This window comes from Epinephelus moara, chromosome 23, assembly GCF_006386435.1.
Source record: "Epinephelus moara isolate mb chromosome 23, YSFRI_EMoa_1.0, whole genome shotgun sequence".
Lineage (NCBI taxonomy): Eukaryota > Metazoa > Chordata > Actinopteri > Perciformes > Serranidae > Epinephelus > Epinephelus moara.
The window spans coordinates 32,563,452-32,591,228 of NC_065528.1; the positions used below are offsets into that span (position 1 = coordinate 32,563,452).

General features: G+C 40.9%; 2 protein-coding genes across 3 annotated transcripts in view; one reads left to right on the plus strand and one right to left on the minus strand.

The window, feature by feature from the left end:
* The window catches only part of plxnb2a.1 (plexin b2a, tandem duplicate 1), a 263,227-nt gene extending 246,383 nt beyond the window's left edge, over window positions 1–16,844 (plus strand). For both annotated transcript variants that reach the window (XM_050035913.1, XM_050035914.1), the window contains exons 39-43: window positions 4,459–4,606; window positions 5,490–5,554; window positions 6,357–6,432; window positions 8,869–8,943; window positions 10,090–16,844. In XM_050035913.1, the coding sequence (XP_049891870.1) occupies window positions 4,459–4,606; window positions 5,490–5,554; window positions 6,357–6,432; window positions 8,869–8,943; window positions 10,090–10,194 (469 nt within the window). In that variant the 3' untranslated portion in view covers window positions 10,195–16,844. The remainder of the gene's footprint in view (window positions 1–4,458; window positions 4,607–5,489; window positions 5,555–6,356; window positions 6,433–8,868; window positions 8,944–10,089) is intronic.
* A 3,552-nt stretch (window positions 16,845–20,396) lies between these two features.
* Window positions 20,397–27,777, minus strand: part of dmtf1 (cyclin D binding myb-like transcription factor 1) — an 11,936-nt gene continuing 4,555 nt past the window's right edge. Inside the window, exons 3-17 of the mRNA XM_050035915.1 lie at window positions 26,947–27,051; window positions 26,655–26,740; window positions 25,882–25,993; window positions 25,670–25,746; window positions 25,398–25,555; window positions 25,280–25,312; window positions 25,002–25,111; window positions 24,606–24,834; window positions 24,346–24,497; window positions 23,391–23,585; window positions 22,554–22,636; window positions 21,956–22,144; window positions 21,651–21,866; window positions 21,189–21,294; window positions 20,397–21,017 (exon numbers count right to left, since the gene is read on the minus strand). Of these exons, the coding sequence (XP_049891872.1) occupies window positions 20,983–21,017; window positions 21,189–21,294; window positions 21,651–21,866; window positions 21,956–22,144; window positions 22,554–22,636; window positions 23,391–23,585; window positions 24,346–24,497; window positions 24,606–24,834; window positions 25,002–25,111; window positions 25,280–25,312; window positions 25,398–25,555; window positions 25,670–25,746; window positions 25,882–25,993; window positions 26,655–26,740; window positions 26,947–27,051 (1,886 nt within the window). The 3' untranslated portion in view covers window positions 20,397–20,982. The remainder of the gene's footprint in view (window positions 21,018–21,188; window positions 21,295–21,650; window positions 21,867–21,955; window positions 22,145–22,553; window positions 22,637–23,390; window positions 23,586–24,345; window positions 24,498–24,605; window positions 24,835–25,001; window positions 25,112–25,279; window positions 25,313–25,397; window positions 25,556–25,669; window positions 25,747–25,881; window positions 25,994–26,654; window positions 26,741–26,946; window positions 27,052–27,777) is intronic.

Consider the following 27,777-nt stretch of genomic DNA (forward strand, 5'->3'; position numbering starts at 1 on the left):
CCAAATACCCCAGATCCCAATCTGATCGAACATCTGAGGGATGTGCTGGTACCTCAGAGGTACCCCCATCTATGGTGGGTCCTCCTAGGACTGGACTTGGCTCTGACCTGTCAAGGCATGGACACAGGACCTCTGGAGGGTGTCCCTTGGTGTCTGGCACCAACGCATTGGCTTCAGATCTTTTGGGTCCTGTGGGTTGTGAGGTGGGGTACCAGCACGTCCCACAGATGTTTGATTAGATTGGGATTTGGGGAATTTGGAGGCCAGGTCAATGCCATGACATCTGTATCATGTTCCTCTGGTCATTCCGGAGCAGTTTTTGTAGTGTGGCATGGTGCACTGTTCTGCTGGGGGGGGGGGGCCCTGTTACTGTGAAGTGTCGCTGCCACGGGGGGGTACCTGGTCTGCACTAGTGTTTAGGTGGGTGGAGCGTGTCAGGTGGCAACCACATGAATGTCAGAACCCAAGGTTTCCCAACAGAACATTATATTGTAACAAGATGATCAAAGTTATTCACTTCACCTGTCAGTGGTTTTAATGTTTTGGCTGATCGGCGTAGAGACTAAAAGTTGACTAAAATGTTTTGAATAATTTGTCGACTTGAACTATGAAGAGTCCTACCCCTTGACCCTACCCCTACATTTGCGCGTTCCAGCGAGGGGTACGGGTGTCCCAATTCCTTTTTGCTTGTAGGGGTAGGGGGCATAACGAGGGGTAGTGGGTATGAAACTAGCCCTTCGGAGCGAAGGATTTCAGATGCTGACTTGCCAGTGAGGGGTAGTCGTCGCCATGGCTACCACTGAGCAAGAGACGGGGAAAAAGTTTTTTATTGCTATTCACGATGTCTAGATTGGAGTTGACAGAAAGCTAGCCAGCTAGCTAATGTTACAGTGGTCAGGTTGCTTGTTAGCTAGCTAGCTAGCTCACACTATCTGGCGTCTGTCATCTGTCCTGTTCTGCAAAATTGTCGGATTTTTCACATTATGATAACACGCCAGCTAGTATAACTATGCTGCCTCGTAATGTTAGCTGGTTAGCTAGCTATCTTATTACTCTAATGGTACGTTAGTAGCAAGCATAATAGTAGCTAACGTTACACTTACATTGTAGATGCCGGTTGGAAATGTAGATGGCTCGTGGCTTCCTGTTTAAAATAGTTCCGTATGCGTGAATGCAACCGACACAGTGACGTAGTGAGTGGTGTCCCAATTCCTAGGGAAAGATTACGTAGTGAGTGGTGTCCCAATTCCTAGGGAAAGATTTCAACCCCTACCCCTCGTTGATTCATTTCAAGGGCCAAGGGGAAGTGGGCAAGGGCTAGGGGTAGGGCCAATGGCTAAGGAGTAGGGCCAAGGGCTAAGGGGTAGTGGACAAGGGCTAAGGGGTAGTGGACAAGGGCTAAGGGGTAGTGGACAAGGGCTAAGGAGTAGGGCCAAGGGCTAAGGGGTAGTGGACAAGGGCTAAGGGGTAGGGCCAAGGGCTAAGGGGGGTTGTGGACAAGGGGTAGGGCCAAGGGCTAAGGGGTAGTGGACAAGGGCTAAGGGGTAGGGCCAAGGGCTAAGGGGTAGGGCCAAGGGGCAGGGTAAGGGGTAGTGCTGCACAATTAATCGTAATAAAATCGTGATCTCGATTCATATGCATATGCAATCTAATTTTTCAGTGACGGCGATTCTGCCGGCCCCGCCCGTGCCGGGAGTCGGGACATCATCTGCATGAAAACAAGCGCTCCCAACGACGCAGCGTTATACCATGTGATGCAGAGCGACAGCCGGCCGGCAGTTTGGAAAGCAGCGAGACAGGGGGGGAAACACACTGCTAACTGTAGCCTCAGTTTGTGCCTCATACAGATCTGCTGGTAAAGTTAACTTAGCATTAGCAAGCGTGATAAAAGACGGCAGAGAGGCAACGTTGTGCAAATAAACCAAACACATGGGCAGATAAAAAAATGTGTTAACTAACTATGCTAGTTAACGTACTGACACTCCTCAGACAGACAGACACACACACATACCGGACAGCCTCTCGGTCCTTAGCCGCTAACGTTAGCTCATGTACAACACAGGTACCACACAAAAACTTTTACAAAGGGTCATAATGTGCTTCTAGTGACTGTCAAATTGCCAGCGAAAGATGTTTACACTGACTGCTCTCATGGGACAAAGATCCTCTTAGAAGAAAGACGGATCACTCTGCTCTGCCGCCAGGAACAAAGTGGGAGGCAAAGATCCTCTCTGAGGAAGAGGGCTCACTTTGCTGCAGGTTCACCAACACGTTTTTTGTTTTTTTCTTTTAATAAATTGAACACACATTAAAGAACATACAAGATCCTGTAGAGAATTAATACATATAATACAATACGATAAACATTGTCAAATTAAATGAAGGAAGAGGATTTTTTAAAGGCAAATAAAATATTGGGGATTTATGTAAAAATATACATAGACATATAAATAATTATATAATTAAGGATATGTAGGCTATGTTAGGTGAATACTCCTGTCAAATGCATGGTGTTGAAACGTTTAATGTTGACTTAATTCCAGGCCTGGAATACCTACCTCAGAAAAATGTTGTTCAACATTGATATTATTGTTAAAATTGTTCAAAAGCTGTAAGAGAAGACAAGAGACTAAAGCTAAAAACAGGAGTGTTCCCTCTCTGCTGACCAGAGTTTATGTGCCTTGTGTCTCTTGTATCAGGCACAATCATAGGCTTTGTTATTTAATGATATTTTTTAATTATTTATTTATAATTTTTGTTACTTTTCCTTTTGTATCAGGAAATAAGCACAATATGTCTTTATGTTGAAAAAAATCGTGAGAGAATAGTGATCTCAATTATAAGCCAAAAAAATCGTGATTCTCATTTTTTCCAGAATCGTGCAGCCCTAGCTAAGGGGTAGGGCCAAGGGCTAAGGGGTAGTGGACAAGGTCTAGGGGTAGGGCCAAGGGGGGTTATTGGGATTGGGCCTAAGTATACTCAAATGTGACTAAATAAGCATTTTATTCTCGAGACTGAGACTAAATCTTAAATAGTTGTCAACATGAACAACGCCTGGAAGAAGATCAATTACGAACAAGGGATTTTGGGCTACGATACGGTGCTGGTTATGGTCACTTGGTTGCAAGTTGGCATAAGAGAAGCACCGGCCAGTGCCTGACCTCGCATTCTCCAGGTGGTAAAAGATGCTGCACGTGTATGAGTCCTAAGGGAGTGAAATGTATGTGATAACAGGTATAAGTGGGAGACTAGAACAGGATCACTTGAATCATCCTCTCAGTAAACTGGTTCATATGTGACACTTCAACTGGTTCAACGTCTGTAGCTTCTCTTCAAAGTTCCTTTGAAGACTACTACAGTGTAATTATGTCCTCACTGCCAACATTAAAGGCTGATCTAATTGACCGTCTTTTCTCAGGACAGATAAACGATGATGAAGAGAGGAAACACAGACACACAGATTGCTTTTTTATTACCTCTAACTTCTCTGTTTTCAAACTGGCCTTGAGCTCAGCCTGTCAATCATCTCACACACACACACGCAGACACGGTGGACAATGAAATATTCATCAGCTGTAGTGAATTATTGATGAGGGTTATGGTGTCTGTGGAGGAGGAGATGAAATGATGAAGAGAAACTGTGTGTCAGCAGGTCCTTAAAAACTCTGTCTGAAATTTATTCCTTAGTTACTGTTGCTACACCTGTCGAGCTTAATGTTCTCGCACTCGTGCAGTTTGTTGTGATGACGGGTAAATTTGCCAAAAACAATCATGTCTTACTTGAAATAATGAGTTCTTAATTTCGGACCCAGGAACACAAAAGCAGCTCCTTATTTCAGCCACGTTCTCTGCTGCAGCTAGCTGGCTACGCTAACGTTAGCTTCATGAGTTGGTTTGAAGAATGTGGTCACTTCCTGTTAACGTTACAGATCAGAAGCACAGAGAGTTGTTGACTAGAGATGATGCGCCGTCTCACATGGTGGTCACTTCCTGTCAACCAGCAGCTTTTTACAGCATTACAGAACGGAGCATTGGCAGTAGTTATTCAATCAATCAATCAATTTTATTTATAAAGCCCAATATCACAAATCACAATTTGCCTCACAGGGCTTTACAGCATACGACATCCCTCTGTCCTTATGACCCTCGCAGCGGATTGGTGTCAACTTGTCATGAATATTCGGTCTGAATTGAGCATAAAACCCAGAAATGAGTTAGCATGTTAGCACTTCCTGTTCCTTGTCTTGAAGTGAGTGTGTTTTTGGTTTGATGTCTGAAATCAGATCTTTACGTCAGTGAATACCCTCCTGTGAATTTTAGGCTTTTAGGCTACATAAATCATAAAGTGATGTTCATCTGTGAAGATCATCGTACTGTGCAAAACCTAAAGAATTTTTTGCAAAAACTTTTTAATGTGGGTTCTTTTAACCACCTGACTGTGTCTCTGTGTGTCCTCAGCTTGCCTCTGAGGTATTGGGTGAACATCCTGAGGAACCCTCACTTCATCTTCGACGTCCACGTGACGGAGGTGGTGGACGCTTCGCTACACGTCATCTCTCAGACCTTCATGGACGCCTGCACCAAGACGGAGCACAAACTCAGCAGAGTGAGTTCACACAGATACAGATCGTACAGAGTGTTTATGAATCTCAGTCTGAGATTATTGTCTCTAAAGGATGCGGGGTGATTTTAATATCACCTGTGCTCGTCAATGATCTTAACTCTGTGCAGAGTGTTTATATCTGGGTCATTTTTCAGTCCTGAAATCTAAATCCTGTTCAGAGTGATGTCTTTGTTTTTCAAAGTGAATATCTGGCTTTCTTCCCATAAAAGCTGCTTGTCCTTGTAGTTGTTTAATCAGATCGGTTTGAACATTTCAGTGAAAACTGAGGAAATCAAAAGTACGTTTGGGAACCAATACGACAACAGAAGAATTTAAAATCAGGAGATTAAGTCCTGTTGAAGCTCATCAGATGTGTTGTTGTGATGTCACACACAGGACAGCACTGGTATTCTGTTTTGAGCCTGTATTTGTTTCAGTTTTGCTAAACGTTACCTTTAGAAGTTGCCGAAAGATCTGTGAGCAGCTCCTGTCTGCAGTGTGCCGTGGGTGTACAGACCGTTAACACTGGATCACTGTGACACTGAAGAAAACATAAAAACATGCAGATTGTCAGGCAGCTTCTGCAGATGTTGAGAGTCTCTCAGAGGCTGCTGTCTGAAGTCTTTCACAGGGAGTCTCTGCAGCAGACGAGGAGGCGGACTGATGGAAACTGGCTGCAGCAGAAGAGTTAATTAACGACACTTAATCACTAAATAAACCCCGGACTGTTTGAACATCACAGACTGCTGATATGTAACAGAGCAGGAGCATCCAAGAGAGGATTCTCTCTGTAAAACATCTTCCCTCCTCACAGAACGAAGTCAGTAGATGATTGTGAGGAGCTCTGAAAATGACTCAACATCTCTGATCTGTTTGTTTTCTGCAGGAGTCTCCCAGCAACAAGCTGCTCTATGCAAAAGAGATTTCCACGTACAAGAAGATGGTGGACGAGTGAGTGTGTTGCACTAGACATACAGAAAAACAACAGATGTGTGTGTATGAAAGTATTATGGCTGAACAGCAGGGCGACATGTGAGTTGCAAAAACTCCAGATTATAAGTAAAGGACGACGCCCGACGAGGTGTCCATTCTCACTTTCTAACAGCCGACATGGAGGCGTCAATGGAGGACGGTTGCCTCTGTGAAGGCTGTTAAAAAGTGATAACAGACACCTCATCGATCATCATCCCGCTCATAGCATGGTCACTTACCAAAGACGAAAAAAGCAAAAATAATAATTCATATTTTGATGCGTTTTGCAGTCAAAATCTAAAGTTTTTTTCTTTGGTAACACCACCAGCATCCCCAAATCAATGTCAAGATTTTCACTAACAAATAATTCGCCATGTGTAACGTTACTGTCGGCCGCAGCCTGAAGCAGCACGTTGAACAGCGGACAGGATGTGAGATGATTGTTTAAGTTCAGGAGGTCAGTGTTTTACCTGCAGGGTGTGTTACAGTCTCCGTCCTGTGGTGTTCAGAGGACTGAAGGACTCACGTTACTCTCAGTGTTGGAATTTAGTTGTAATCAGATTACAGATACTGCTTCTGTCGTATTAATTTAGAAGAGACAGTTTCACTGGAACTACATAGTAGGCGTCCATTATCAGTTTTTAACAGACACCACGCAGCCAATCAGAATCCAGTGTTCACCCAGACCATGGTGTAACATGTGTTAAACAATACTGAAGCATGTGATTAAATGTGTGTGTGTGTGTGTGTGTGTGTGTGTGTGTGTGTGTGTTTCCACCAGTTACTACAAAGGCATCAGACAGATGGTTCCAGTCAGTGACCAGGACATGAACACACACCTTGCTGAGGTGTCCAGGGTACGGAACATAAAACACTAACACACTTTGTCAGCTACTGTACTTACATTTATCTGAGGTATTTCTACTTCACTCTGACTCTTTCCATTTTACATACCTGTTTGCTTCAACTTCACACCTCTGGAGGAATTATGGTACTTTTTACTGTACTACATTTATCTAGTTACAGACTGAAACTTCACGTATAAAAACACATGATGATCCTATTAAATATGATGCATTGTTAAAGATTGAACTACCCAACAGCAGAGGTGAGGACACGAGTCAGACTCAAGCGACAAATTTGATGACTTTAGACTCGGCAAAAACAAAGCAGATTTGTACGGACGCGTATTGCATTCAATTGACAAATTAAAAAAAAATCTGTTTTATTGAGTAATTTTATTATTTTTCTGTTGTTCGGGGTAATTTTTTTATTTTTGTGTTTTTCGGGGTAATTTTTTTATTTTTCTGTTTTTCGGGGTAATTTTTTTAATTTTTCTGTTTTCTGAGTATTTTTTTCTGAGGTAAGAGAGCAATAGAACAACAGACGCTTTCATTCCTTTCTTGAGAGCTCCATATAATGGAAGCAGACATGACCTGCTTGTTTAGTTTAATCCAGTTTTACTTTGTTTTGCCATATGTGTCCAACTGATTCTGGAGAAACACTGCAGTGTCCAGCAGATCTGAATGGGCTTTTCGTCTGAACAACCGCAAAGTCTCAAGGTGCCTGCGTAAAGTCGACAAACTAATGATAACACCATCTATATGACTTAAAGACAAGAGGATCTCCCAGTGTCTCAAACCCAAAACAAAGTAAAACTGGATTCAACTAAACAAGCAGGTCATGTTTGCTTCCATTATATGGAGCTCTCAAGAAAGGAATGAAAGCGTCTGTTGTTCTATTGCTCTCTTAACTCAGAAAAAATACTGCGAAAAACAGAAAAAAATACTCAGAAAAACAGAAAAAATTACCTCGAATAACAAAACAGAAAAAAAAATTACCACGAAAAACAGAAAAAAATTACCATGAAAAACAGAAAAAATAAATTACTCCGAAAAACAGAAAAATAAAAAAAATACTGCGAAAAACAGAAAAAATTACTCAATAAAACAGATTTTTTTTATTTGTCAAGTGAATGCAATACGCTTCCGTAGATTTGCAACTTGACTTGGATTGTGACTTCACTCAGACTTGAGCCTTTTCCCTTAAAAACACTTAATACCTATGTTAAGGTTGGCAATGTCAAACACAACACCAGAGTTCCCTATTTACTATTTTTAAACATTTACACTATAGGACTACAAAACAGAAAAGAGGACAAGAACAGATATAATTCGTTCTGTTGTGTCACTTCTATGTGGTGCTATATGCTATAAAAAAATTTTTTTATGCCTCCGCAACAGCGACAGCCAGAGATGCTATGTTTTCGGTTTGTTTGTCCATCCCATCCTCAAGAATGCCTCAAAGGCTTCAAATTTGGCACAAATGTCTGCTTAAGCTCAGTGATGAACAGAGCAGTTTTTGGTGGTCAGAAGTCAAGGGTCAAGGTCACTGTGACCTTGTCTGTCTCATTTTTGTGAACATGATACCTTGAGGGAATTTCTGAAAATAACATAAACATCCACTTGAACTCAAGAGAAGGAATTTTGTGGTTTAAGTTTAAAGGTCAAGGTCACTGTGACCTCACAAAACATGTTATAATCTTGAAACTGTGCTGATTGTATAGATCTTCTGTGTGTGAAGCATCCATATTTTCACTGACATGGATGGAGACTGTCAGAGACACTTGGGAGAAATCATGATTTTTGTGAATGTAATACATTTTAACTTTTAGTTTAGGACTTAGGACTCGTCATGAGACTTGAGTGCAAAGACTTGAAACTTACTCGTGGCTTACAAAACAATGACTTGGTCCCACGTCTGCCTAGCAGTATGAAATAAATAAAATCTGCTTCACCTTGAACAACTACAGCAAGAAAATGGTACTGACACATTCGGCCTTATCATACAAAAGGGTCTTTCTATATTTAATAAAACGTCTTGACAGTGTCCAAAATTAGATTTTAGACCTTATAGAAAATAAATTGACCAAACACTCCATATTTACTGACTTTGTTTGAGTGTCTTCATAGTTAATGTTTGAATACAAATATAAATTCTGTTGTTGTATTTATGTCCATAGATCAGCCCATTGTGGTTATATTTTGCTGCACGGTTCTACTGCCAAGAGCATGACTCGTTTCAGATGAATTTGTTTTCAGTTACTTTTCTTCAACTCCCTGATGAACAGAAACCTGACCACAGAGGAAGCTAAAAGTTTGCAGGGATTTTCTTCAACAGCCTTATGAACATTTCTGTAGAATCGACTTGACATTTTAATGGACATACACTTGGTGTTCACTTCAGAGGATTTTAACATGTTTGAATTTCTAACCTTTGTTTCCACTTTGTAGCAACACACAGACAAACTGAACACCCAGTTGGCCTTACATCAGCTGTACCAGTACGCCAGCAAGTACTACGATGTGGTGAGAAACCTCTTTCAGTTTTTTTGCTCTCATACTAACACACATTTTTTGCATAAGTATCTCTATACATTGCACATATTCTTACGTCTCTCTGCTTCTGCACACCGAGTCTGGATTTTTCTTCTCACATCGTCGCACTTAAAAAAAAAAAAAAAAAAAAAGATCTCATGTTGTGCCAAACATGTTTAAACACTGACCCTGAAACTTTTGTCCGTCATTGAAGTTTTCGTAACAGGTTTGATTTTCTAAATTTCAACATCCGTCAAACCTTTAGAGACGTTTGATCAAGAGTTGTGAAGGAAATGTGTGTAACCTGCAGGACACATACATGTGCGACAACAGACAGGACCAGGGTGGACAGTATTATTTCATAACTCGGGTAGATGATGATGACGAGGAGTAGGATGTAATAGACGATGAAGACAGCACACAGACAGAGAGACAGTGTGTCTTAACTTAAACTTATTCCCCCAAAAGATTGTTTTGTTAAGTTACATAGGTTAGGTTTAGGAAAAGAAACATGGTTAAGTGTCGTCAAATTACGTACCTGAGGTCAAGTTATGTATTAACGTAATGTGACAACACACCTTAAAATAACTCAAAGTTCGCTTGATTCCACACGGCACATGAACACTGATCTCCTTGGGGAAAGTCCTGTGTTTGTTTGACCGCACTTGCCCAGTTTCTCTTTATACGATTTCCTTCTTAACTTTTGTTGGTGCACTGGTCATGTGATCGCAGCCTTCACGATTACATGGGTTATATGAATTCTGGAGCATTACTTTTCACAGGTATATGTATGAACAGCGCATGACAACAGCCTGACGTATATGCTATTGCACATAAATGTAAATATGAAACAGAAAAATATACGCATTTATGAATATTGTAAAAACAATCATTTAACATCGGAGCCTTACTTCACTGTATTTATTGATTTTCTCATATTAAATACAAATAAAGCTAATGCTCACTGCCGTCATAACTCTTATCATCAGGTAATGTACGTATTTTATTGTGTTTTAACATTTTAACGAAAAGTTAAAGCAACTAATAACTGTTTATATTTTCATCATTCATTATTTCATCAACCTTCAGTCAAAGCAAATATGGAAATTTTAAATTCTGTGTCATTGTCTTCTTCAGATCATCCAGTCGCTGGACGAGGACCCCGCAGCCCAGAATAAGCAGCTTACTCTCCGCCTCCAACAGATCGCCGCCGCCCTGGAGAACAAGGTCACTGATCTTTGACCCCTGACCTCGCGGTGGGGTCGGGGGGACGAGCTAACGGCTACTAAAACACAGGATGTTGTTTTGCATTTAAGGACTCAAAGGAGGACGAGCTCGCGGACTCTACCGAATGTTTGATCATGTAAGGACTGAAGTGGGAGGGGCTAGTGGAGCCACAGGAAGCTGTTGACCATATAGGGACTGAAGGGGGAGGAGTTATGGGACTCCAGGGGGGAGAGGAGCAGAGATTTTGGACAAAGTGCTAGAATATGCTCAGAGTGGTGGAAACAGAATCGCTGATGTCTGCTTAAGTTGTATGGCGTATTTCCACTTGGCGTCCCAAAACAAATACCACAGAGGGATGCAAAATGGCGACTGTAATATGGCTGCAGATGGGAGCTGTGTGAAATCAAAGGGTTATTTTTTTAAAAGGCGTTCGGTACGTGTGATCTCGGAGCATTTTTGTGTTTGGCTTCTCTATACCACAAATTTTATTTTGCCGTAGAGGAAGTGAAGAAGAAAAAGTGCCGCACAAGGAATGAAGATTTCTGGATGATTGAAGAATCGAAGTGAAGTAATGAGACATTACCAAATATTTTATTTTTGCCCTTTTTGGAAGTTGGCAGTGGAAGTTCAGCTGCTCCAGGACGCTTTGTGACCACTTCTCCTTCATTGTATTACATGAGAGTCTATGAACTGTGGATGGGAGGTGGATCAGTCTGATCTGAGGTCAGATTTTCTGTCTCTAAATACAGGAACCAGAAAATCTGGTCTCTTGTCAGCAACAGATTTTGGTTTTCATCCTAAACGCTCTGATGAACTTTCTTTTACCTTAAAGCGAGCTCAAATAAAAGTAATCGACCAATGAAAACCCACTACGGTACACACCACTGGCCAATCGGGTCTTGGTTTGACCTGAAGGCACAGCTGAGGAAAGTGAATTCAGGGTATGACGTCCAAAAATCAAACCATAACATCATCTTTCCTTCTGTCATGGCAAAATGTTGTTTTCATATCAGAGTATGTGTTTCTATGCTGATGACACTGTGCTGTTGACTCGAGTCGCAGCTGAATAATTTGCTCTGTTTAGTTTTAATATTATTCTTTGTTTGCAGGCTTTAAGCAGAGGCTTCGCATTTCCATATACAACATGAAAATGATCTTTTTAATGGACTGATACGGTGCCGCTTTGTTTTTTCTTTTGTAAAGTGTTGATCAGGGTGGTCCATGATGTCATATCCTGTGAGTAAGAGTGTGTGTGAGAGTGTGTGTTCAGTAGTTATATCAACACCGTTGCCACTTTGTTGCCGAGGACCAGCTTGTTTTTACTTTATGTGAAAAATCATGACTGCCTAATCATGTGGTTGAAACACTTTTATTTTTTTAAGTGTGATTCGTTGTTATAATTTGTACGATTTAACTTCTTTTGCAAAACTTCTTTCATATATGATGCTGCGTTTTTCTTTTCTGCACACGTAAGAAGTGTCTTCTGAAGACAGGGTATCCATGGATCCTTCAAAACGGCTTAAAGTAAATCTAGAAGTTAAGGTGGAGCTGTAAGATGACTAAAAATATGCATCCAGGACACAGTTTGGTTTTAATTTGCTTGATTTCACCTGGGTGATGCAGTCGCTATCTGTGCTGCTTTCCAGGAAGTCTAAGGTACGAACATTTAAAACACACAGTCAAAAATTATGAAATTAAACACACTCCTCCACCTTATTCTGTGGAAGATTTAAAATGCAGAAAAACAAATCAAAGAAATCAAATACCAATATCATATATATTTCCTTTTTATAGATGCATTTAGCGTGTAATAATTAAATGAAAGCATGTTTAGAAAAACAACAATAATGTTGCTTTATTATCTAATAACTGAATTGTTTTTTACGGTGCCTTGAATTTTCAACACGTTCTTATCCCAACTTCTGAAATACCCCCGCTTTGTCAGTGGACCTACGTGTCAAAATATAACGTGCTAGGTAGCCTCCTGTGTCAGTTTAGGACACTCATGGACGACGTGTCAATTTACGCTTGTTGCATGTATTGTGTCACTTCAAAATACACGTCCGTTTTCAGAGGATATGTAGTGTCTGCTCATTAAATGCCTAGTGTTTTTCAAAATAAAAAAACGTAGGTAAACACATTTTTGGGTTTATTACTTAGGTTAACACAACAAAAGCATATGATTAGGTTTAGAAAAACATTATGGTTTGGCTTAAAATAAGTATGTTCCAATGTGATGTGACATTGCAAGACAGATGTCATATGACATATGTTACCAGCATAGCATGCTACACATACTAGCAAACTATGCTGGTATTACAGTAACTCCATTGACTTTGGGTTTCACACGGGAAAGGAACAGCACTCTCCTGAGTGAAAGTCCAGAGTTTGTTTGACCCATCCACGTCACCGCCCCCCCATAGGGACTTTCTCGCTCTTTATACTATGGTAGTTGCTGATGGCGTTACAAATTGCTGCTGCCCGTTGCGTATCAAACCGCCATGAAGGCTGCCGCTGTGCCTCTGTGTCTGACAACAAGATCTACTGATAAAGCGGCGATACTTGAAGAGCTGGGAGTGAGAACTGGCTGAAATTTTCCATGTCATGTCCAATTAAAGTGACTGTATTTTCTTAATTGTTTGATTGTAATATGTGAAAAATCACGTCACAATACAAAAACAATTCAGTTATACTGCAAATACACTAAATGCTTGTCCCTTTAACATTTTTAAATTGAATTATGACACATTTATGACATATTTAAAAAGGAAATCCATCTTAATGTGTGTATTTCACTTTATTTCCTTGATTTGTTTCTATTGGGGCATTTTATATCTTCCATATTATCCAACATAGAAATACCAAAACAACACACACGGCTGTCTTGTTCCTTTCATCCTTTCATTCTACACAAACATGATAAAAACAGTTTGTGCAAATAATTGTTACGCAGCACCTGCAAAGACTTTATGTGCCTCCTGATGATTGCTTCCTCCTTATTCTGCACATTAAATGTTTCATAATGTTCATAATGAAAAATAAGCTGGTTCAGTTTTATTTCTGGCTCAAACTAACCTGCACCGAACCTGTCGAAGAACATCTGCGTCTGTGTCAAACTGCATCTGTGTCAAGGAGTCGATATGTTCAAGAATCTTTTTTTTTATTGAATTCATGAAGCAGATTTGGGGAAAATACGTTTATGTCGGCTGTTAATTAGAGAAATATGGAAGAAGATTGAAAACATAAACCATATGATCATTTATATGAACAGCCGCTCTTTGAGTGAGTGAGTTGTGGTTCCTCTAAAAAGTTATTAGATCTGCAGCAGTCGTTGGGTTTAAGTGCCGTTTAAGCCGCTGAAGTGTAAATTAACTCATTTATCTTCTATGCTACGTATTTATCATCGTCACCGTAGAATCATTACATATATTTATATATATATATATGCATTATTCTTTGCCTTCTGAGCCCAGACGACGTGCTTTATGTAGTGCTTGAGTTAATATCAAAGATTAAATATGCTGTTTGTAAGTTAAATGATGAAGCCCCATCGCCTTCTGGGAAACACAGATTTCTGCGAACAGAGTTTTTAGTTTCGGGTTTTTTCCCACTGAAGCTGGATTAATTGATGATTTACAAACTGCATCTTTAAATTCTGAAGCAATACGACCTTCAGGCTGGTGCTGCATCTTTGTACTCATGAGTTCGGCACCACATGACCTCCAGATACAAAGACTGAAATAAACAGCTTCTTTTTTGTCTTCTTCACTTCTCATAAGCTTTCTCCGAGGCGTTTGTCTCTCAGAAATGTGTTCATGAAAAAAACTCTGGTGCCAAATAACTTCTAGAAACTATCTTGTGTTGTTGTAGTGTGTGTAATTTCCAAGGCTTGGGCTGTCGTCTGACTTGTTTGATGAGTGTAGACAGAAATGTGGGGAACAAACTTGTATTAAATAATCTGCTGGTACTTTTTATAAAAACAAACTGTTGAAATGTGAAACTTTTTTTGGAGGTTGTTTTCAGTGCCCGATGAAGACCTGTCACCAAATTTCACCAGCTTTTCAAAGCAAAGTGCCACATTTGTTGTTTAGATCTTTGAATCAGAGTTCAAACTGTACTCACTCTACAAATATAGTTTATTGTTGTAAAATATGACACATCTGATTCACGTCAACAACAAGTCTATAGCTATTCCTCCACCAACACTTGCTTCTTTCTGCCTTCTTTTTGCCACCAGCGAGTGCCTTAAAGAGTCCTGGAAGTAGAGTTGGAAGTAAAAGCCAAAAGAAGGTGTCTGTCGGCACAAACAGGAGGTGTACTGCATGTTTGTGGGTCTAAACTGCAAGGAAAATGGGGGCTGGTACAAAGAACTTTAGAGGACAAAGTTGGTACTGTCAAATGATTTTAAAACTTGTACACAATAACAAAAAATTAGACCATCATTTTATCACGATCAAACCGTGTTGTTCAGAGTTATACTTTCCAAAAGTCAGAGAATTTGTTAAAATCCAAACCCACTAGATTCATGTTGTCAGAAACCATTCAATAAGCTTCACTTCAGTGTCAGGTGTATATTAAAAATATGACTAACAAATTAAGTGCAGGTGAGACATGAAAAATTCAGGTTGCACCAACTGTTCATAAATTCAGGTTTAGCTAAGTTATAACGAAAGGTTTTATGAACTTCAGTTTGTGTGTTGTGTTCTGTTTGCATTAAAATCAAAGTCAGTGTCCGGGATGAGCAAGTACACCATTATCTGTATCTGTTTAACCAACTGAATGATCTGTATCCATAAATATGCTCGGAGTGGGCGGAGTTTGAACCGGAAGTTATTTTAGGTTTGAAATTGATTGCCGTATTTATTATTTATCAGAAAACTTTACAGAACAATGTCAGGATCAGTTCACTAGCTACGACATTTCTTAATTTTGATTAACTGATTAAAACTTAATTTTTAATCAGTGAATACTTTTTTTTATGGTGCAACCTGATTTAGTAAATTACTAGAAACTAACGAGTAATAATTACACAGGGCTTTACGTTAAAGAAGTAATGGATTTATGAAAAGCTGGTGTAACCCAATCCTGCCAGCTAACCTCTGTTATGCTAACTTCTGTAACTCATTCGTTTTAATCACAAGAAACATATTTTTTCTGTTTTTCTGAAAAGCCAAAGCGTGAATGAAACTTCTGTCCAGATTCATCAACAATTAGTAAAGTTACAGAGCAGGTGGTTAGCCTGGATTAACTTAAAGACTGGAAGTAAAGGGAAACAGCAGCCTGGGTCTGTTCTAAGTTTGAAAATACAGTATGTCTACAAACTGTTTTAAAGCTCATGAATCATACTTGTTTGATTTTAATATTCTTAGATAAGTTAATCACCTTCTGGCTGTTAGCTAGCATATTTAACAGAACTCTGCATCTTCAGTTTACCAATGACGAAAACACTAGTGGTACGAATGCACCCAAAATGTTGTGAACATGACATTAGCTGTTAGCAACTGCCACAAGGTGTTGAATGCTAACAAATTATCTTAAACTTTGAGTGAAGTTTCATCCTTTTACTGTCCTGTACAGTAGTCTTTATATCCATTTATTTTACAGTCATGGATAGAAAATTACAGAAACCCGTTAGCTTGGAGAACCATTTGAGTTACAGATGCTAACGCAAAATTAACTAAATATGGAGGCAGGCTAGCAAGACTGGTTTTTCGATAGCCAAATTTAAAACCCTAAATGGTGGATAATTGTTGCCTTGCTTACCAAAAACTGCAGTTATTCATGTTGCCACATACTTTGTCATTTCATGCAGACAATTATTTAACAATTTAGCAATTAGCGCACTCCTAAATAACAGAAAATAAAACACAAGTGAAAGAAAATGTAGAATGATGCCTTTCATCTCGTCTGATCGTCTTTTTAAGAAAATGCTGAGATTCCACAGAAACATTTTGGATCATTTCAATTACAAACCATTTACGCAACATACTGGATTGTGAATCATAAATGTTGAACATTTGTTTGGCACAAAACGTGTGAATAGTGTTGGTTTAACTGAAACACAGCTACATTATCTGTGTGTTCCCCATGCTCCAGAACAGTTTGGTAAATATCAGAAGGACGTGACCTGAATATGCATGTTTGATAGAGTGTTTTTCAGAGGTACAGGAGAACATTCATGTGTAATGACTGGATGAGGGATCAGCACAGGGAACTGAGCCTTCGCTGTAAGTAGATACATTCGTCTGGTATTTGAGGATCTGTGTGTTTTAATGATGTAAAACTGAAGCGTATTTGAAAAATGTTGTTTTACGAGGCACAGTCGACACGTTTTGAGAGGTTTTGAATGTTCAACAGAAACTGGGCCCACTGGTACTGATGTTTTTACCGACATCACGAGGGTTAAATGTGTTTATACCATTGTATAACAGTTTGTATATCAAATACAACTTTCCCATTGTTTATTCTTGTAACATCGTTGTAGGAGACGAATGGTTTTGGATGGACTGGACTTTTGAGACAGACAGAAACAGCACTACCAGTAACCAGGAACCAGCTGGTCTTTACTGGTCTGGAGCCCAAATCGGTGACTCTTCTGAAGAAGTGGAGAAGTGGGCAGAAAATCCAGATCTAGGAAGTCCAAATATCCAATAAAAGATGTTTATACAAATGGAATGTGTCGTTCTGTTGTTTTGTGGTGTCTCTCATTGTTCTGTGGATTATTGTTGCTCAAAAAATTAGTTTTATTGTTCCTCCGCACCAGCAACTGCCATGACCACAGGTATAATGTTTTCAGGTTGTCCCTCTGTCCATACGGCCCTCTATACATATGTACCATTCTTTTGAAGACAATATCTCAAGAACACCTTAAGTGAATTTTTAACTTTGGCACAAACATCCACTTGGACTCAACAATGACCTGATTACAATTTGTTGCTCAAAGGTCACTGTAACCTAGTCTGTCTCACTGCTGTAAACGCAATATCTTAAGAATACCTTGGGGAAGTTTTCAAATGTGGCACAAATGTCCACTTAAGAATGAACTGATTAGATTTTGATGATAAGGTCAAGGCCACTGTGACCTCACACCCATCTCATTCTTGTGAAGTTGATGTCTCAAGAACGCCTTGAGGGAATTTTTAAATTTTACACAAACATTTACTTGGACTCAACAATGACCTGATGTACAATTTGGTGTTCAAAGGTTAAGGTCACTGTGACCTAGTCTGTCTTATTCTTGTTAACACAATATCTCAAGAAGGCTTTGTGGGAATTTCCTCAAATTTTGGCATAAACGTCCACCTGTACTGATTAACTGATTAGATTTTGGTGTTCAAAGGTCATGGCCACTGTAACCTTGTGCCTGTGTCTTTCTCATATACGTGATATCTCAAGAAGGCCTCTCTCAAATTTGGCACAAACATCCACTTGGACTCAACAATGACCTGATTACAATTTGATGGTCAAAGATCACTGTGACCCAGTCTGTCTCATTCTTATAAACACGATATCTCAAGAAGGCTTTGAGGGAATTTCCTCAAATTTGGCACAAATGTCCACTTGTACTTAAGGATTAACTGAATAGAATTTGGTGGTCAAAGGTCAAGGCCACTGTGACCTCGCCCATCTCATCATTGTGAATGCAATAGCTCAAGAACAACTCAAGGGAATTTCTTTAAATTTAACACAAACGTCCACTTGGACTGAAAAATAAACTGATTAGAATTTGGTGGTCAAAGGTCACTGTGACCTCACAAAACATGTTTTTGGCCATAACTGCAGATTTCATACACTAATTCTGACAAAACTTGACACAAATGTCTAACAGGATAAAATATTGAAGGTCAAAAGGTCAAAGGTCAGCTTGACTGTGACATCATTATGTTTTAACGTCATATCTCAGGAACAGAAGGGGAGACATTTGGTCAGATACTGAATTGGTGACTCTAATCTTGAAACTGTGCTGATTGTATAGATCTTCTGTGTGTGAAGCATCCATGTTTTACAATTTGTTGCTTCTTTGCAGCAACGTCCATATTTGAGGTACTGTCAGTTGTCATGGCGACATGTGAGTCTGGACAAACATGGATGTGAACAGAAACTTGACTGGTTTGTTACGACACACAACGGCAAGGTAGTTCTAGTTTTAGCTTGTGTTCATTATTTTTAATACAGATTACATCAGTTTCCTTTGAAACCTCCAGACCTTAATTTAAGATTTTGTCAGAGCTGCAACAACTTCATGTTTTCTCAAATTTAAAATAAAGCAGCCTCACTAAACTTCTGTAACACAGCAGGGAAACTTATTATGATCTCCATACTGATTATATTATCTGGCTGGAAGTGAATTTCTGTTCTCAAAATCTGCACAAAGTCATCAGATTAGCAGTGAGTGTTTGTGAGTGATAGCTGTGTGGATGCTCCGAGCGGCTCCAGTGGATTCATCAGATTTCAGTTTCACTCTCAGTGCATTAGAAGAAGTCCTGTGTGGATGTTTGACAGCAGAATCCTGTGTTTACCTGACAAACACAGTGATCCACCTCAGGCAGCCTGAGGCGAGGACACGCAGCATCCACAGTCTGACTTCCTGTTTATCATTCAGAGGAGATCTGCTCGCACATTAGAGCGCGGACACATTCACCAAAACACTGCAGTCTCATTCGCTGACTACAGTAATTGGTTACCATATATTATTAATGCATATTTGTTGCATGTTGTTTTGAATCACAATGAGCTGATCTGTTTATTGTGTATGATCTGCATCACTTGGAGCTGCATTGAGCTCTGTGGAGTTCATTTATGAGGAGAAAAGTCGAAAACTAAACAGAGCTGTGTTTCTGATGGGAATTATATAAAGTTATAAACTAACTCTGAGTTAGTTTGTTTCTACAGACGTTCCTCCTGATGTGGACACGCTTGTGAAGATATTTCACCTACACTCCCTCTAACTGTTTGGTGAGTATGTTACATTTATTTCTGTTTTTATTGTGACTTTATTGTGTATCAGAGAAATGCTGTGAGCTGCTGATATTTACAGTAACTGTGTTTAAATTTAACAGCTCAACATCAGTTTTTACTTGAGTAAATCTTGACAATAACACATTTAAAATCTGATAATGAGCAAGTTAATGATACACAGTAGAGAGATAAATGTGACAACACTGCCTCCCTGTGTTCATAATAGAGAACTACACTTTTAAACAGCAGCAGATTCAACAGAAGGTAGTGTTGCCCATTAATAAAGTGTATCAGAGGAGCCAATCAAATGATTAATAAGATGGAGGAATGCACATTTAACAGAAAAACAGCAGGTTCATGTTGAGATCATGTGAACTCACAGGGTTAAAGAGGTGTCATCTATTAATAAGAACTGTTCATGGTGTACTGTAAGTATTCGTTTTAATTACTTAATCTCGAATGTCCCATTACGTCTCATAAAGTCTCAGCATCACAGAGAAAAAAAAGATTATTACAGACACAAATCTGTCTTTAAAAGAAGTTATTCAGGTATAAGATGTCCATCCTTTAACTTTTCTAAGTTAATTAACCTGTGCATTTACTATTAAAGCTTCTTTAAAACCCATGTTTGAAACAACTGTTCATGCCGTCACATTTTCAGGGTTTATATTTCTCTGCCGAAATCGAATTCTTTTAGTCATTACGATTGAAATTATTATTGAACAATTAGCAAAGGTGTTGTCTTGGTATATTATTATTGTTGCATACGCGTTCTGTGAAGGTTCTGTTCCCCCACACGACCTCCTCATCATTTAAATGAAAGTGAAAAACAATGTAAAAAGGAATCGTTAAATTAGCCTCATCATGTTTATTTTATTATATATGAACATGTGTTTTTTAAAGGGTCAGTTCACAAAGTAACGTCCATCATAGTCTTTAGAGTCTGTTTGTTGCTGCTGGTCTGGCTCCTCCAGCTCTGCGTTCACATTTCATCCAGAGGTTCAGACATTTCATCCAGGGGTTCAACATTTCATCCAGGGGTTCAGACATTTCATCCAGGGGTTCAATATTTCATCCAGGGGTTCAGACATTTCATCCAGGGGTTCAATATTTCATCCAGGGGTTCAACATTTCATCCAGGGGTTCAGACATTTCATCCAGGGGTTCAACATTTCATCCAGGGGTTCAGAAATTTCATCCAGGGGTTCAACATTTCATCCAGAGGTTCAGACATTTCATCCAGGGGTTCAGACATTTCATCCAGGGGTTTAACATTTCATCCAGGGGTTCAGACATTTCATCCAGAGGTTCAGACATTTCATCCAGGGGTTCAACATTTCATCCTGGGGTTCAACATTTCATCCAGGGGTTCAGACATTTCATCCAGTGGTTCAACATTTCATCCAGGGGTTCAACATTTCATCCAGGGGTTCAATATTTCATCCAGGGGTTCAACATTTCATCCAGGGGTTCAGACATTTCATCCAGGGGTTCAACATTTCATCCAGAAGTTCAATATGAAGCTTCAAATTCATTCAGTTTAAAAAGTTTGGTTTAATTTACAACCATCTGTTTTTAAATGTTCACATCCTGGTTTTAAAAACAGCAAACAGGTTCTGTCTTTATTGTGCAGCAGCTTTAACACCACAGAAGAAGAAATTTACAAATCCTAGGACAGTGAAGAAATAACTTGCCCTACTCTCCCTATGACTGGTTAGTGCTTGTTGCCTTCATTGGTTGGATTGGTTAAGGTGAGGGTAAGAATATCAATCTTATCCTAGGATTCGCAAATTCGTCTCCTGTCGTCCATCCTTGAATCTTCATCTGTCATGACGAACGTCCTGCTCAGTCAGAGCCTTCCTGGTTCTCAAGGATCGGATCTGAGGACGTAAACAAATTAGTCGTAAAACCTAAAATGTGTCAATAGATTTGAGCTGTGACTTCACTCAGCAGAACTCTGACTAATGTTGAGAATTAATTTAGTAGTGCTACATATCAATAATTATATATAACATTGATTATAGCCGTGTGTGTGTGTGTGTGTGTGTTACCTGTCAGTGTGCTGCTGATGTTGGGTGGAGAAACAATCAGCACGGCGCTGCCAGATGGTATCCCAGAATGCACCACTGGAGCCTCAACAGACGGTGAGTTCAGCTCCTGACACACACAGTTTTTTTTATCATTATACACTCAGTGTCCATTTTATTAGGTACACCTGTGCAATATAAAGCATTTCAGGACATGATTTCTACTCTTTCAAAGCTCATACATTTTTCAGTTTTTGTTGACGCTGTCAGACGATCAGTGATAATTCTATTTTATGTTTATTACTGAGGTCGTAGTGAGCGATGGTGTTGTACCGGGGTGCATCATATGGAAAGGTTTTTATTATTTTCTCCACCCTATCTACATACATTCTTTTGTTAAAGACTAAGAGCCTTTGTGTTTAACCAGAAATCACCGTCACCAAACCCACCAGACTGTTTGACAAAGTTTGAAAAAAAAAAAAAAACCTTGTCAGTGTTGGTGAAGCCATCTGTCATTGGCTCCTGAGTTTCCGTGACAACGCTCTCTGACCCCTCCAGGAGACTCGTGGCATCGAGGCGTTCGTCCTGGCCCCGCCCCTCTGTCTCCACGACCAGCTGTGACTGGCTGAGAGGGTCAGAGGAGGCGGGGTCAGAGGTGACAGTCTGGATGATGACGCCGTCGCTGGAGCAGAGGCCGTCCGTCTGAGGAGGTAACACACACACACACACACAGAATGAAGTGTGCAGCAGAAGCAGATCAGGAGTGAAAACACACGTGATCAAACACTGACCGACAGACTGTGGAGGATGATGTGTTCATGTGATGAGGGGGAGGAGCCTGTCGTCAGGGTAACAGTGCTGTTATTGGTTAAACTGAGCGGGAGGCCCTGACTGGTGGAGAGGCTGAGCGGCAGGCCCTGATTGGACGTCGTCTGGAGGTAGTAGGTCCCCGGGGTGCCGGTGGGCTGCAGGTGGAACGACTGAGAGGAGAAACAGGTGAGGTTCATTACAGTTCAGGGTGCGATGTCATGATGAAGTAGGATGTCCTGATCGTATGTTGACTGCAACAGTACATACTTTCCAAGGACGGCTGCAGTGCTGATAGAAAATAAACTACAATTACTGCCTCGAACATCATTTATCATCAGTCGATGTGACGTATTTTCTGCTGTGCAAAGGATTGTGGGTCAGAATAGCCAGAACAGCGTGCTGTTTACATACAAAATGCGACCAGTTGCAGTAGAACATCCTGTTTTTTTGGCAAACTGCATTTGACAAACTAAATATTTTCCTGGTGCACTGAGCAGTGTGTTGGTCTGAGCAACACACTGCTCAGTATGTTAACACTTTAACTGTACTGGACATGAAGACGTCCTGTGTTTTGCTTACAGGCAGGATTTCGAAGGTTTGCAGGGCTCCTGTGTTCAGAGTGATGGTTTCACTGTCGCTGGCTGCTGCTGAAGAATCTGAAGCTTCAGGAGAAACAGACAGAGACAAGAATCAGTGACGTACGGGACAGAGAGGTCAAAGGTCAGTGAGTCAAACACAGCTGGAGTTGTTGGTATAAAAGCCTGTATCATCAGCATAGAATGACATTTTATCATTAAATCTACTGAGGAGGTCACAAGAGTTGATACTTGAGTGCAAGTTTAATGCCAAAACTCTGAAGACATGATGGTTTTTCTTTGATACCACAGGTATCGTAGGTCCCTGACAGGCCACCATAAACACTCAGAGTGTTCTAGTCTGCTCTTGAACACCAAAGTAAGAAGTAGAAGGCCTTCCAGCATGGAGGAACAAGAACAACGCATGGAAGATGGCGACAGGCACAGATACAGAGACAGCTCTGCCTCGCCTCATAAAAAAGAAAAGCGTTTTTTCCTGAGTTCGTATATTCCGTTAATTCTTTGCATATTTACACTCTATTACAAACACCAGATGTGTGACGAAGCTGAGCGCCTATTCTGCGCCGAGTGCTTCACATTTAGTGCTTTTTTTTCCCCCTGGCTGCTGAGAGTAGAAAGATGTTCAACTTCAGATAATAAGTTGCACTCATCATTGTCCCTTTTTACTCAGCCGTCCAATCACAGTTGAAGAGGGGTGGGACAAATAAGCTAACGCAAAGACCAAACGGAACATCTTATTTTCACTGGTACTGGTATCAAACACTAAATTTTTGGTATCATGACACTCCTAAAATCTACACAGTGATACACTCAGACTCACCCAGGTGTGTGATCTGCAGCGGGATCTGTACAGGAATCTGCAGCGCAGCCACAGAGCTGGGGGCGGGGCTGCCGCCGCTCTCCTCCAATCGGGTGAGTCGGATCTGGAGCGAGGACGAGGAGGAGGAGCAGGGACTCCCCGGTCCGGAGGCCGTCTGTGAGGATGCCATGAGCTCCTGGAGACCCTTCAGGAGGACTGAGGACACAAATACACACAGGTCAGAGTGTCAATAATAATAATAATAATAAAAAAATATATATATATATATTTTGCTCCAGCAACACAAATAGTTCTGCAACTGGACTGGACTGGGGGACTACACTGTGTCGTCTTCTGGTGTAAAATGAGCACACCTGGAGATTTAGGCCCCGATCACAGAGAAAGCGTTTTAGGAGATGGAGGCGACTTTTAGTAACAGTTTTTAGTGAGAATGAAGCTTTTTGCTCACTGTTTTTGTGTTGCTACACGCCTCATGTTTCTGCGCTCTTGGCACCTGGCGTTTTTGCCGGAGCGCTCTGAACTCCTCAAGTTGAAAAATCTTAACTCAGAGCAGTAAAGCGCCCCACGTCATCTCATCTTTTTTTCTCATTGTCCAATGGGATGATCTGAGAGGCGGGCCCTCTGTGGTGGTCATGACAACAAGTGTACAGTTGGTAAACAATGGAGGAGAAACTGGTGGTAGCGGTTGCTGGATACCCAGAGCTATACGGCCTGATGATAGACAGCAGGTTGTCAAACTGCCCCTGAGTCATCCTAAAACCTGCCTGTAAACGTCCATGATGGAGGAGAAGCTCCTGGACCAACTGGTGGTACTCCCCATGATCCAGCCTCTTTTTTAGGGTCTCATGTACCCACACAGATCTCTGTTTATCTGCTGACAGCCTCTCACCCTCAACCAGAGCTACAGACAGATTAACAGCTTTACAGTTAAAAACACTGGCGCATGTGTGTGTACCGTTGAAGGGGATGTCCTTGTGATTCGCTACTTGTCTCTTGATGCTCCACCACTTCGATCGCAGCCACTGAGGCGACCGGACGCTGCTCCACCCGCCCGCCAGATCCTCCCACCTGATTTCATTCTCATCCTCCACCTCCAGCTCTGAGATCCTGGAACACATCAGATATCTCCTCAGTACAGTACAGGTCAGATGTGGAGCAGTAAAAAATACATATTTACCTGTGAGGTGAAGGAGACGTATAAAGAAGCATATTTACCTGCGTATGAGGTTGAGGTCGTCCTCCTTCATCCACTCTGTTCCTCCGCTGTGTTTCCAGTTCAGATAGTTCAACCACTTCGACCGACACTGTTTCTCAGAGCGCGTTCGAACCTGATCAGCGACCGTCGCCCAGGAAACGCCTCCTGTGACCGCCGACCCCGGCGATACACCCGCCATCTCATACACGACCTCAGCGAGACGTCTCTCCTCCTCCTCGCTCCATTTACCTGGTTTAAACAAAGTTACAAACATTTTATATGAAAAATAAAAGTTAGACTTAAAGTTACAAACAAACCAAACATCAGTGGAGGAAGTAATCAGATACTTTAGTGCAGTAAAAGTACTATTACCACGAGTACATCGAGTGTGTACTTGAGTACACTCTGCTCTGTACCTGTGTTACAGGTGTCCTTCATCAGTCGGCAGCGGTCTTTGACAGATGAGGCGCTTCGACCGAGAGCGGCTCCGATCGTCGCCCAGTCGTTCCCGTGTTTCTCCCTCAGCCTGAACACACACACACACACACACACACACACACACACACACACACACACACACACACACACACACACACCAGATATAAACTTTATATGGAAAATGTATGTTGTGTATATTTAAAAAAAAACTTTATTGAAATAAAAGACACACACACACACAGAGGTTTGTACTCACGCTTTTAGCTTCTCTATCTCATCAGGAGTGTACCTTGGGGACATTAAAGAAAGAAATTATTATTCAAACATAATAAAGTTCCAACATGTTTTCTGACGTCTCTTCCTCGTGAACTCACTTCCCGACGTGGTTGCGGTTGTCGTACATTCGTAGAACTCGTCTGTAGACGGCGAACAGCGGCCTGTTTAACCCCAACGCCACAGAGCGGTAGAAATCCTTCCTCTCCTCTTTGGACATCTCAAAAATGATCTCTGCTGGATCCTCGATGCCTCGGCCCTGAAACACATACACACACACACACACACACACACACACACACACACACACAGGCCGTCACATAAATTGTGTGTTACATGTACCAGACAGAAATAAAGACAGGAAGTGACGTACCTTCACGTATCGGTCGATGTTGCTCATCAGAATGTCGATCTCCTCTTTAGACCACATGCCCTGTTTCCACTTGTGACCTGAGGAGGAGGAAATAACTGTTCCAACAATCACCAGCTCTGGTTTGGTTGAAATGAACTCTTATTCACTCAGTTAGATGTGACAACATGCTGCCTCTATACACACTAACATGACTGTTGCAGGTGTGTGCGTACCTTTGTTAGCCAGTGTGTCTTTGTCTTCTTTGGTAGTGAACCAGGCCTGACTGACAGGCGACACCTCTGTCTTCTGATTGGGCGAGAGAGAGTCTTCATCCTCCTGCAGAATCTACACACACACACACGGACGGACGGGATTTCTCAGACCACAACCAAGAATTTGGCAAAAATATCAGGACTGTTGAGGTCACCAATTCAGTATCTGACCAAATGTCACAGTCAAGCTGACCTTTGACCTTTTGACCTTCATTATTTTATCCTGTAAGACATTTGTGTCAAGTTTGGTCAGAATTAGTGAATGAATTCTTCAGTTATGGCCAAAAACATGTTTTGTGAGGTCACACTGACCTTTGACCACCAAATTGTAATCAATTTATTTTTCAGTCCAAGTGGACGTTTGTGCCAAATCTGAAGAAATTCCCTTAAACTGTGCCTGAGATATCGTGTTAATGAGAATGAGACACACAAGGTCACAGTGACCTTAACCACCAAAATCTAATCAGTTCATCGTTGAGTCCAAATGGACGTTTGTGTCAAATTTGAAGACATTCCCTCAAAGTGTTCTTGAGATATCGTGTTCACAAAAATGGGATGCCCTTACGTACGGATGGACAACCCACGGCTGTCGTGGTGTGGAGGCATAAAAAAATCTGATTCCAGCTATTTAAGGTTTTAATTTCTGATTCGTTTAGGGTACAGAAGAAGAAGAAGAAGAAGAAGAAGAAGGAGGTGGATGCCGAGGAAGAAGAAAGTAGGAGTTGCATCTGCACCTGAATCTGAGCGACACCTTCCTCAGACAGATCACCGTCTGCTGTGGCCGTCATCGTCACCTCGAAGCCTTCGTCGTTCTCCGACACTGAGGACAACAATGAGAGACAGGAAACGTTACCATGACTACGAGGTAAAAACCAATGTCTCATTAGTTTATACAGAAACAAGATTTATGGATTTTGGTTTTGGCCGGTCGTCTGTTCTCCAGAGGGACGTCTGAGGGTTAAACTGAGTTTGGTGACGACACTGTTGACGTCATATCAGTGATGTAAATATAAAGTGTGATCTCACTGGGTAACGTGACGACAGAGAACTGAGGACCGTCTGCGTCTTCCTGTTCCTCTGCAGACAGACGCAGTTTCTTCTGGAGAGGCTCCGCCTCCTCGTCTGCATCGTCTACACAAACAATAAACATCACCATGGTTACAATCAGAGGACGACACAACACATACATCAGCATTTTTACACAAAACTAAAATGTTTATTTTCATTATCGATTCATCTGATGATTACTTTTTTCCGATTGATAATAGTTTAAAAAAAAAAATGTTTCGCACAATCACTTTTTTTAAATCTAATGTGACCGAGGCCGAAGATTTAGTTAGCTGTTAGTTGTTAGTAGTTAGTTATTAGCAGTTAGCTGTAAGTTGTTAGCAGTTAGTTGTTAGCAGTTAGTTATTAGCAGTTAGCTGTAAGTTGTTAGCAGTTAGCTGTAAGTTGTTAGCAATTAGTTGTTAACAGTTAGCTGTAAGTTGTTAGCAGTTAGCTGTAAGTTGTTAGCAGTTAGCTGTAAGTTGTTAGGTGTTGGTTGTTAGCAGTTAGCTGTATGTTGTTAGCAGTTAGCTGTTAGCAGTTAGTTATTAGCAGTTAGTTGTTAGCAGTTAGTTATTAGCAGTTAGCTGTAAGTTGTTAGCAGTTAGCTGTAAGCTTTGTCTCATGGTGTGAGCTGAACCACCTGCAGCTCAACACAACAAAGACAAAAGAGCTGGTGGTGGATCTGAGGAGAACGAGGACACCAGTGACCCCTGTTTCCATCCTGGGGCATAACGTGGACATCGTAGAACACTACAAGTACCTGGGTGTGTTCATTGACAATAAACTGGACTGGACTAAGAACACTGA